An 11,786-nucleotide genomic window follows, 5' to 3' on the forward strand; every position below is an offset into this window, starting at 1 on the left:
ATGTCTTCCTATCAGCTGTTGCATAAATGGATTAAAGCCTGAAAATGACATGGTAAAGCTGCATATTACCCGGCATGTATCTATTAAAAATATTCCAAATGCTATAAGAAATGGGTTTTCAGTAACAGGTATAAAACTGGGATAAATGAAAGGAACAGCAGCAAAGAAATAGAGGAGGACTTTTCCTTACATAAATATTCATTTTAATTCGCCCGTCAACATGCTGCCGATTGTAACCTTTGCTAGATTTCTTTTGGATGGCAATAATAAGCCTGTAGTCAGTTCTATTTACCAAAATGGTGTTTTATAGGTGAATTTGCTCGGCTTAGACACGGAATCACCCGTCAGACTGCATCCTTTGTTATCGCATCCTTGACATGATTTATTCAGCAGTCTTAACAGATTTTGCTACCTGAGGTCCCCATATTCAACATACAGTAATGGTACTTTTACCTTTTGGTCTGCTGGATGTTTGTTTTTAAGGTGACAGATATAACGGCATTATTCCAGGTTTCAGTTAATTAAAATACGAGTAGATCTATGACAAATTTTACGTAGTTTATTCTTTTTGAACTACATACAATATTCTTAGATTGTTGAGAAATGCCATTTTCTTTAAAATTAAGTTTCAAAACTTTTGATTGTGAACTTTATTTTCTATAATCACCCTAATTAATTTCTGTGTTGCACAGATTGTGTGCCCCCTAGTGATTTTTAATGGAACAACATGTAGTACAACAAAGTATCAAATCGAATGCAAACTTCATTTAATTAACAGTACATTCAAAACACTGAGTCAAAACTGTGTACAGAATTCAGTATTTCCTCTACAGAATAGAAACAAAATAAAACATGTTCATCTGGCAAGGATAAATTCATGAACGACCTATCAGAAATAATCTCGTTTCCATGGTGTAAGATCTTGGAAGTAAACTTGATCAGCGTTTTCTTCTGCTAAAGAAAAAGAAAATTGAGCAGATAAAAATGACATCAATGCAGTTTCCAAAAGCAGAATAAATCAATGAGAAAATAATTTGAATTTAACAGCCTCTGTTTGTCCTTCATACATACGTCTCCCTCCCCCCCTCCCTGCACTGAAACCCATCAGTCATTCTGCACTTGAGCCCCCCCCCATGCCCACTAACAATCCCTCCCTTTACATATTTATCAATTCTTATCCACCTGATTGACTGCAATTTTGCACAGCATCCTTCAAACACTGTTGCACTTTATGTCATTGTGTCCTGTCCTTCTTCAGCTGCCCTGTGTGCCTTTAATTGCCCCTCGGGGACAAATAAAATTATTTGAATTGAATCCATCCATCCATCCATTATCTCCCGCTTATCCGAGGTCGGGTCGCGGGGGCAGCAGTCTCAGCAGGGAAACCCAGACTTCCCTCTCCCCGGCCACTTCATCCAGCTCCTCTGGGGGAATCCCGAGGCGTTCCCAGGCCAGCCGAGAGACATAGTCCCTCCAGCGTGTCCTGGGTCTTTCCCGGGGCCTCCTCCCAGTGGGACATGCCCGGAACACCTCACCAGGGAGGTGTCCAGGAGGCATCCTAAGCAGATGCCCGAGCCGCCTCATCTGGCTCCTCTCAATGTGGAGGAGTAGCGGCTCTACTGAGTCCCTCCCGAATGACCGAGCTCCTCACCCTATCTCTAAGGGAGAGCCCAGCCACCCTGCGGAGGAAACTCATTTCGGCCGCTTGCACTCGCGATCTCGTTCTTTCGGTCACTACCCACAGCTCGTGACCATAGGTGAGGGTAGGAACGTAGATCGACTGGTAAATCGAGAGCTTTGCCTTTTGGCTCAGCTCCTTCTTCACCATGACAGACCGATGCAGCGCCCGCATCACTGTAGATGCCGTACCGATCCACCTGTCGATCTCCCACTCCATCGTTCCCCCACTCGTGAAAAAGACCCCGAGATACTTAAACTCCTCCACTTGAATTGAATTGAATTGAATTGAATATAGATTCGGTCTTCCAGCTGTTCCTAATTGATGCGGAATTCAACACTCCAGAAGGACAATCAAGCGTTCTGCCAGAAAATATTATAGGTAATATTTTGTGGATGGAAAATGTTCAGTGAGATTCCTCAGTTTTCTTCTTGAATTTGAACCCATCTGACAGAACTCATGATATATATCTGCGACATGAATTTTTCCAGCCACAAAAGTTTAAATGACTTGCTTTAGGTTGCATCCCTCCTTACTGGTGGACTCAGGCTCTCACCTTCTTCCTTGGCCTGTTGGAGGAAGTTCAGGAGCACGGCTGCGGCCCGAGACACACTAAGCTGCTCTGCCTTCTGGCTGCGTGTCTCTGCTCGAGAGAAAATCGGGTTGGACATGCTATTAATGTAATTTGCTTAAAGACACAATCACCAAGTAACTCCACAAACTGATCTGTTCTTCAAATGTGCAACTACTGCCTTACATCTCCTAAGATGTGGCTTTCACTATGTTTAATTTACATATTGTGTTTCATACAGTGCATACTGTATAGTTAACAAAGGTCACCTGAACTTTTCCTGATGGGCTGGTGCAGACAGCAACATTTATCGTGAGGGACTACCCCACTCTGCAGAATTTACCGTAGGGGACCCCAAAGTCCAAGGCCGATTTTTTAACCCGAGTTCTGCCCGGCGTACAGGCCCAGAGTGTGTACCCACTGATGGACTGGCATTACACCGAAAGGACAATGATATTAATGTGGTGCAAGTTACATGCTTACCAGTAAGATTCAGGAAGAAAAATCGCTACGGCACAATCACTTTTCAAACTTGCCTCCGTGCAAACGCGTCCAATACACTGGAATAATCTACGTTGTCTTTGTGAGAAATGAATTTGCATATGAAGTATATTTTACACTAATATTCACAGTAAGTGCAGTAGTGCCTCATATCGACGCTAATAAAACCGGTAGGCTACGTCCCCTGACTTATACAGGCTACCGCAGCTTTGCGTCTGTTAAGGCAATAACTAAACAGCGAGATCTTCTAAAACAACGATCTTTCAATATTTAAGGGCGCTGTTGAAATTTCATTTTTAAATAAAAACAGATACGATTGACTACCTAGATGGACTGTATCATACACGTCCCCTTCATTTCTGTCTTCAGATATGAAACGACGTCCCTCTGAAATAGCATGAGATTTCAGTCACTAAAAACAATATCGATATTTACACTTATTAAGTGTAAATATATATTTACACGATATTAAGGATCAATCGATAGCGATTTATTTATTCAGTTACTCAGTTGACGTTTAATCGAGATGTTTAATTAGGACACGAAGTGTTATTTGAATTGACTTACTTTACACATAATGAATAATTTTATTCTGAGGTCAAAACATATACATCAGTAGAAAACATTCGCAATAAAGGGAGTTTGATCTCACGTGTTCCTTTAAGATACAGCATAGCCTGCGGCGTCCAGTTTCTTCGTTGAAAACCATCCTTTGATTAAAAAAAAGTTGGAAAAAGTAAGAGCCGTTCAACGGATTGTGCATACATTTTGACACAGTGGTAATTCCATAGATTCCTGGAAAAAAATGAGGTGTAGCCTATAATTTAAGCAACATTTTAAAGAAAAAAAAACAGGTTAATTACCTTTGGCGCGCTCCAAGAATGAGAAACGAGAGTCGCTACTAGCAGCAACGCCAAGACGTGAGATTTATGCGTCTTCAAACTCTGCTCATGGGCACAGAGAAGTACTTCTGGTTACTTTCTTGCAAAACGCAGCAACACACCAAAGCTTAATTCTGAGATTAATAAAAAGCTGTGCCTTGCGCATGACGTGCGTAAAAACGCAAATTGGAAAAGTACTCTTCTAAAAGATATTGGCCTCCAGTGTGCCATATTTCTACTGATAATTATAATATTTATTATTCTCAAACTAACAATCAAACAAATAATAAATACCTGCCACACATTCTGAATAAAGTCCTAACCATTTTTAATGTAGTAAATAGGCAAATGTCGTGCGCATGTACATTATTTTTAAGCTATGCCTTTGTTTTAGCACTTGTAAGTTCGTTTTCATTTAAATATTACATAATTTAAACAAATTATTAAATTATGTTTTAAAAAAGGTGCACCTCCAATTTCTGTAGCTTCGGAGTCTTAAAAACAGAAATCTGCACCTTACCTTCATTTTTGATAATTCTCTCGCCTGTTAGCGTTCAGTGAAACCGAGAGTCAGGTTGAGTGGCGTTGACTTCGGCTCCTCTGCCCTTTATAAGCGCTGGGGTGGAGGAATCCCGCATAAACCCCCTGTCACACCCGGGGGCTTAAGGCGCGCGCTCCTTTTCCTGGGGGAATTGTCAGTGTCGACCGGTCAGAAGTTGATTGAACGGGATAATGTGACTTACACCTCCGAAAGCTCGTTCCGCTCAATAAACAGTATTTAACCTGCGCGATCCTATGCACACATACATATAGGCTACAATACAGAAATATGGGCCTATCGCGTTTAACGCATTTGCGCCGTGTGCGTAATTTTAACGCAAACGTCACACTTAACAGAGTTAAATTAACTAGACGTGGTTAAAAGTACAAAATAAATTGCTTCAGATTCACCAATAAGACACACTGGCTTTAACATAGCATATTAATCAACAAGTCGTACAACAGGTCTATTGATTTGTGCTTTTTTGACAAATGTGACGGAAAATATGACCGCATTCTCGGATAGTACATAATATATAATGTGTAGAATTTAATGATGGCGATTCTTATGAATGAAACGGTTGCTGACAGCCTGTCAATGGCCCTGCGACAGAAATTTTTTCAGGGCGCTCCTGCTCCTCCAGTGTACTCGAAAAGGCCATCGTTAATGGGGAAGAAAAGGAACATCAATTTAATTAGACACAGCCGATATCACAGGAGCTGGGGTCCGGCGTCCAGCTGCGGTGACGTTAGCGGACAAACTGGCCACGAGGGCTGGACTCGCGGAGGAAAACCTCTGCATTCCACTAGCAAAGCACAATTTCCGTGGAAGACCTTTCAGGCTAATCAACAGGTCTGACAAAAATTCTCCAATATAAGAAAAAAATACATCGCCGACCCATATCATTTCCTTATGGTTTTATTTACTATTAAATATTCGATCCAGTTGGAGATTTTGTCAAGAAATGACTCATAACTCCGGGGCCAACAGTTTATTTACACCTTGTATTTAAAACAAACAAACAAACAAACAAAGCCTCACACGGTAATGTTTTAGCTGAAATCTGTATTTACAAAAGTTTCATACAGTAAAACAAACAGTTGGCATTACTGACTTACCTCCCTCTGGAGGCCATGTGGAAATTCGAGCTAAGTGACGGTATGATATCTTACAGACCATATATTTGAGAACAGAGTGGAGATGGCATCAGTTCTTCTGTGTGTGTGGGGGGGGGGCTATTTGGCTTGCAACACAGTTAACACCAGGCTTAAAAAATAATATAACAGTGCTTAAACTTGTCAAATAAAATGTTAACGCAGATGCAAACCCACATAGAAACAGTATGATTGTAACCATCTCGATGTTCTCAAGGTGTCCAGCAGGGCAAAGGTCAGCATTATTACTCTGGGAAAAAGTGCTCCATGATCTCCATGTCCGGATTATGTGACCGGTGATGTTTCAGCCATTTGAATCCAGTGAGCGACGTCGGCTCCTGATTAAAGTTCCCAACGGCGTCAAGTACAGCGCCCTCTACAGGACGTGAATCGCATAGATCATGCCGAATCAAATCACAAATTAATAAAACTTGGCTATTTTCCTTTAATCAGATTAGAGTCCAAGGAGTTTTGACAGAGCAATCTTAGCGTCTGAGGGTAAACTCGACCAGATGTGGATTTAAAAAAAAAATTAGGAATCTATTATAAATTAATAAATTGATTTTCTCCAAACCAAAACAGGTCACTGCTATACCATGTTGTTGCTCTCCCCGACTTTATCCACAAACTGAAAAGAAGAAGAAAGCAGAGAGGAAGTGATTAGTGACAATGCTGACCTTTCACTACACCGGGCAGGACAAAAACAAAGTATGCGCTTTCTAAATATCACCTAGACGGGGAACGATGAAGGACAGCTCGAGAATCACAAAACAAGCCACTGCCCAGCTTTTACAGACATGACGACAAAGGCTTTCCGGCTCACCCTGCCTGATTACAGGCTGCACCAATGTGACTTACACGATGCACAAGTGGAGAAGCCTGAAGCCAGTTTGACTGGAGCATGAGAGGGAAAAAAGCACTGCAGTGTGACTGCAGCCTTTACAGATTCCTATGGAGTATGTAGCACTGATGCATGCAACGGGAACCAAAACGGGAACATGGAGGCCAAGGAGTAAAGCATGTACCGACCAAATCAAAGAAAAACAAAAAAAACCCCCCAAAACCTCATAAGCCTTCGGTGCTGAGGGGTCCAGAAATGAATGTGAACAATTAAAAAGGCTAAGAGATGAACAGTGACTGACCATGACAGAAGATGGTCTTCACAGCCTTAGGAAGGCTTAAAAAAACACAACAGAAACACATTCACCTCACTGAAAGCAACCTGACAGCAACTGGATCCAGACAAAAGCATGCTGAAAGAGAAGCCTGGCAAAATGGGGGAGCAAGGCGAGGGCTGGGGGGGGCATTATATACTTTAATGCTGAACGTGTTGGTTTTTCTTGGTCATGTGGGACAGGAGGAGCTATTAAAACCTACTGGCTAAATACCCTAAAGACTGGTTCAGACACCTCTAAGGCTGGAACACTTACCCCACTGATTCCTGGGAGGTTAAGCAGGGACCCTAGAATGGGTACCCTCCGGATGAAACCTACAGCCACTGGGAAGAAGCCCCTGATGGAGACAAGGTAGGGGGGGGGGCAGAGCCAGGGTGTTAGGTCACTGCGTCACCGTCACTTCAGGTCACCTCGAACGGCGCCACCCCAGGTGCACATTAAGTCACCTGAATAAGAGGAAGAATCCGTAGACTTCCAGAACCATGCCCACCATCGGCCAGCCGACCAGCACCACGAATACGCCGCCCAGGAAGAAGCCGGTGGCCTTCATCTTGTGCTTTTGGAAGAAGAACCTGAAGGTTCGCTCCAGGCCGATGACAAAAGACAGACCTGCAACAAACAAGATCTACGTGCAGGCACACGTACACGCACGCACGCACACACACAACGAAAAAGTTAAAATAAATGTTCTTTCAAACTGGCATTGAGATTTTTCCCTCTAGGAGCTGCAACAAGTGACAGTTTTGAAACCAGTCTCATGCCTTGTCCACACATACACGGGTATTTTTTTTTTAAAACGGTGTTTTTCCTCCTCCGTTTAAAAAAAAAATCTCCGTCCACATGAACATTGTCTCCTAAATTATTTCCGTCCACATGAAACCGCAAAAATGCGCTGTCAAGAGCATGCCAAACCAACAGGCGGCATTATAACTCTAACCGTACTGCCATGTTAGCCAATCAGAAGCCTAATTGCCAGTCCTGTTAAGTTGAAAACCATGGCGCACATTCCGACGCCTGTGTTGATCAATATAATGCAAGAGTGACTCAACATTTATCTGTACACATGTAAGAAGTCCTGTCAGCAAGGTTAGCACAAGCACTATTTCGGCTAAGTCCGCCATTGCTCAAACTCGCCTAATGTATACTAGTGGTGGGCGGATCGATCCAAGTATCGATAATAATGTTGGTATTGATATTGATCAATACCAGTTTAATGAGATCGATACTTCAGTTTCAGTTTCTCTCCTGGATGCACTGCGGCTGTCTGTGTTCGCGCTGTTGCTCTCTGTTGCCGCTCCCGACTGTCACGTGACTCAGCAGCGCCAGGCGCACACACACACACACACACACACACACACACACACACACACACACAATATAATATTTATAATAAAGTATTGTAATAGTGGGTTGCTGAGCCATGCTCACAATAATTAAACAGCAAAGACAGTTCGGGGTTTAATCACCAGATGCCGTTAATTACACCCGTAGCACTGCAATCACATACACTGGCACTGCCCACTGTGCTCATCGCCCCGTTTACTCCTCATACACACGGTGGGTGCAAGCACCCATCCACACACACTACGTACACCAATAAACATTAACCGCTATACACAGCACATTTATAATCACACAAGCGATTACTGAGAACTATTTATAAGCTGGCATCAGTCCAACATGCCACGCTCCAAGCTGGTACCTCGATCCGCGCTACAATATTTATTTACTCATAAACTTTGCCCAAATTCTGCCCTGGGTTTTAACCAATTAATAATAATTTTAAAAAAATCACAAAAACATTTAATGGTAATGAAAATGTATTCAGCTTTAGCAATTTAATGATGCATCCACCTTAATTATTAAAAAGTATCGATATCGGTATCGTATCGGCGATACTTGCCCTATATTCACTTGGTATCGAATTGATACCAAATCTTGTAGTATCGCACACCACTAATGTATACAGCAAACAGCGCACGCTCTGACGTTAAACAAAGAGGAAAATGGCGCACAATCTGACGTTGAGGCAAAAACTCTGTCTTCCCTGTGTATATGTCGACGCTGAAGACGGAGTTTCTTAAAATCTTCACCCTGGATGGAGTTCTGCAAAAGCTCCGTTTTCGTGTGGACAAAAGCCCAAGACGTATAGAAAAAGGTACGTTTTAAAAAATACCCGTGTACGTGTGGACAAGGCATAAATAGGATCGTTGTCTAAATAAGTGTTTAGGATTTCCGAGAATAATTTGTCTAATATCTATTATATATACACATACATTCCATGCGAAATGTTTTCATTTATACAACTTTGGATAAATTATTTTGCAATAACCCACTGCAAACAGCTTTGACTTTGTCACGCTCTGCCAATCTGTAACCTGCTTCGCTCCAAACAAGCTACTACACACATCACGTCTAACAACTAACAAGGTCATTCTGACAGTGCACAGCTGTTTCGATTAAAACACAACTACTTACATTTCCTATTGCGAGGAGGGCTTTGTCGAAAAACAAGATCATTCCGAAGAAGAGGAAAAACACGCCAAAGCCCGTTAACCCCATGCCAATCTCTGTGAAGAAGACAAACAAACATTTTCTTAAAACATGTTGCATGTGAAAGGCTGAAGAAGTGGGGTGGGGGCTCCTGGGCTAAAGTCACTCTCATTGGATCCCCAATAACAGCATAAAATGCTGTAGTAACAATCAGAAAAAATGAGGCCTTGTCCATAAATGCATATGCACCCCGAGAACACATTACAGCTGACTAAAACCTATATAAGTGGCCAAATAAACAGAGGTGGCAAGTAGACTGAATTATAACTCAACACTCTCTTAAGGTTTTATCCCTATTTGTGTGTCTGGCTTTGTGAAATTGCAAAACATTCAGATCATCAGCGACTGCTCCAAGACTGCATCAAACGTTCAGCTTCCCCCATAAGACGTATCATACCATCTTACTAATTAAACCACAACACTGATTGTTTCAAAGGAATTGCTTTCAACACGTGTTAATTTTCCCTTTGACGCCAGGATAAAGAGACACCCTCTGATGGCGTGCTTTACTGGAATTCTATGGAAAATTCTTGTATGCTTTGTCTAAATGGAGAATAGATAAAAGCTTATTGGTCAATATGCTTCGACGACATGTTTTCGGAGCCTGACCGGGATGCCATGTTTTACTTGGAGTCTATAGGAGCTTCACACATTGTTTTTGCTTAGGCAACGTCAATTGGACTTGCAGTCTGATATTTTAGACCCATTTGGAAGCCAGGGTGTTCTGCATGGTGATTGTGAGACGTCTCAACAAGACAAGATAAACTACCAATAACGTAAATGCTCACGACTGACAAGTTTCACATGTGGTCTGAGGCGTTGGCTTGTAGTATTCATTCTTTCTGTCTGTCTGTCAAATGCAGGGGCACAGAAACGTTTCTCTGCAACCTAGAGTGACAAGTTCATTGTTTTCCATTTCATCTTTTACCTTTGGCATTTGTACATATTGTAAATAAAGTCGTTATGATTGAGTTTTCCAGTTTGATCATTTGTATAGTTTTAAGTGAGAGTTCAGTGATTTTAGCAGATTTTTAGCAAACTAAGCTGTCTGTATGCTTAACATGGAAAAAAATCTTGAGAAGGTGCCATTCTGGTATAAGAGGATAATAGATCATTTCATACAAAATGAAAGGAGAGCAGAATTTACATATTACATATAACCAGCTGAACGGCTACAATAAGGAAAAAAGAAAAAGTTTTTTTGGTTATGCTGCCAAATATTGATACTTTGCCTCCTCAGTTTTAAAAAAATCACCTTCTGCCACAGATTCAGATGTCTTTCCATTCCTACTTTCCCACTACTGGCTACCAGTTATGTGTCATATCAACTGCAAGGCCTTGGTACTGATACACAAGGTAACCATGACATTCAGCCATACCGCCCTTCAAAGTTCTTCCACATTAGATCACTTTACAGTCTGAAATATCAAAATCTCATCAGTACGGTGGAACGCGGATTGGCTGAGACTCAGGCCAGCAGAAACGGCAGAATCCCATCTACTCATCAGGAAGGGACTCATCTCTTCAGGCTGATGTAGCTTAAGGCATTAATTAATGCATTGAAGTGCAACTTTTTTTTCATAAAAACGTTATCCAAATGCATGCATACACATGCTCATAGCTGTCTTTATACGTGGGCGTCAGTGCAGTAACGTATTGTCAGTGTATTGCATGTGCAGTGGAAGGCCCGCGAGAATGCTGGAATGAGATGGAATTCCGCCCCATGCATGTTTCCATATTTCCATACTCCTTGTACAAAGGCTCTACATTCCTGAAATGCAAGAACTTCGATAGCAAATCACAGTTATGCAGATATCACATAGATAGTTACTTTACGCTGAAAAAATACAAGTAGGATGAATTAACCAGCTATACAGATGGTGATACTTAATACTTATATTTCTCTGCTTCGGGATTGCTTATTAACACTAAAACCATTATATTTTTCTATTCTTTACACAGATTTGAAATCTAACTTTAATTATGCTTGGACTAGAAACGTGGCGCAACCATGCTAGGTAAATTATGTAATACACAATACAAGCCCAAGTTTAAATTAGATACATTAGATGGATAGTCACCAGTGAATTCGGGACTTTAACTAGCTGTCAAAGTGCTAGGTCGCTTCAGCTAGCTAAACGGCTGTTAAAAGCTACAGTGAAACCATCAGTTTAATTATAACCTACAGAGTACACGAAAACGCCAATGGCCTCGGAATACTACAAATGATCTAAATTTAAGACACTGTAATAAACCGGCAGTTACTTAAAGGTAACATCGATAGTTATATATGTAACAACTACATACCACTAAGCAACACGGCCTTATTACCGAACAACATCTCATTCATTTTTTGACTATTTCCCCCAGAAACCAACTCACAACTATTCGCTTGCATGAACAAATAGATTTTAAAAGATCGATCGCAAAAAAAACAGATTTTCTTACTCTGAGAGTCCGTTAACGAGATCATTTTTCCAACAACGGATGGATCAACAGCTAGCTATATGGGCAACTTTTCACGGGGTTTAGGGAAACCCAACTACAGCCAGTTCCTTGCAGTTACGGTGGCCGCCACGTCTTCCGGAACCACGCAGTAACAAAGCGTGTAACGCACGCAGACGTACGCCAATAATCAACCTATCAGCGAGCCGCCTTCAGGCCCCTGAATCCTGACTAGGCTGTGGCTGTTTCCTTCCACACTTGCTAACGCGCAGAAGGATGAGGCGGTC

At 41.7% G+C, this 11,786-nt stretch overlaps 2 protein-coding genes across 3 annotated transcripts; both read right to left on the reverse strand.

Moving 5' to 3' along the window:
- Positions 1-745: 745 nt before the first annotated feature.
- Positions 746-4,821, reverse strand: spx (spexin hormone). Of its 2 annotated transcripts, none has more exons than XM_023816813.2 (6): positions 4,152-4,821; positions 3,614-3,694; positions 3,403-3,460; positions 3,075-3,137; positions 2,235-2,321; positions 746-951 (listed from the first exon to the last, which is right to left on the reverse strand). In XM_023816813.2, the coding sequence occupies exons 1-6, from the start codon at positions 4,155-4,157 to the stop codon at positions 890-892; spliced, it is 357 nt and encodes a 118-aa protein (XP_023672581.1). In that variant the 5' UTR covers positions 4,158-4,821; the 3' UTR covers positions 746-889. The 2 variants fall into 2 exon arrangements, with proteins under 2 accessions (XP_023672581.1, XP_023672580.1); XM_023816812.2 differs by having other exon boundaries at positions 746-954; positions 4,152-4,817.
- Positions 4,822-5,148: 327 nt separating this feature from the next.
- golt1ba (golgi transport 1Ba) lies at positions 5,149-11,735 on the reverse strand. The gene is made up of 5 exons (XM_023816808.2): positions 11,503-11,735; positions 8,980-9,071; positions 6,948-7,126; positions 6,757-6,838; positions 5,149-5,954 (listed from the first exon to the last, which is right to left on the reverse strand). The coding sequence occupies exons 1-5, from the start codon at positions 11,525-11,527 to the stop codon at positions 5,916-5,918; spliced, it is 417 nt and encodes a 138-aa protein (XP_023672576.1). The 5' UTR covers positions 11,528-11,735; the 3' UTR covers positions 5,149-5,915.
- Between the last annotated feature and the right edge of the window lie 51 nt (positions 11,736-11,786).

This window comes from Paramormyrops kingsleyae, chromosome 1, assembly GCF_048594095.1.
Source record: "Paramormyrops kingsleyae isolate MSU_618 chromosome 1, PKINGS_0.4, whole genome shotgun sequence".
In the NCBI taxonomy this organism is placed as follows: Eukaryota; Metazoa; Chordata; class Actinopteri; order Osteoglossiformes; family Mormyridae; genus Paramormyrops; species Paramormyrops kingsleyae.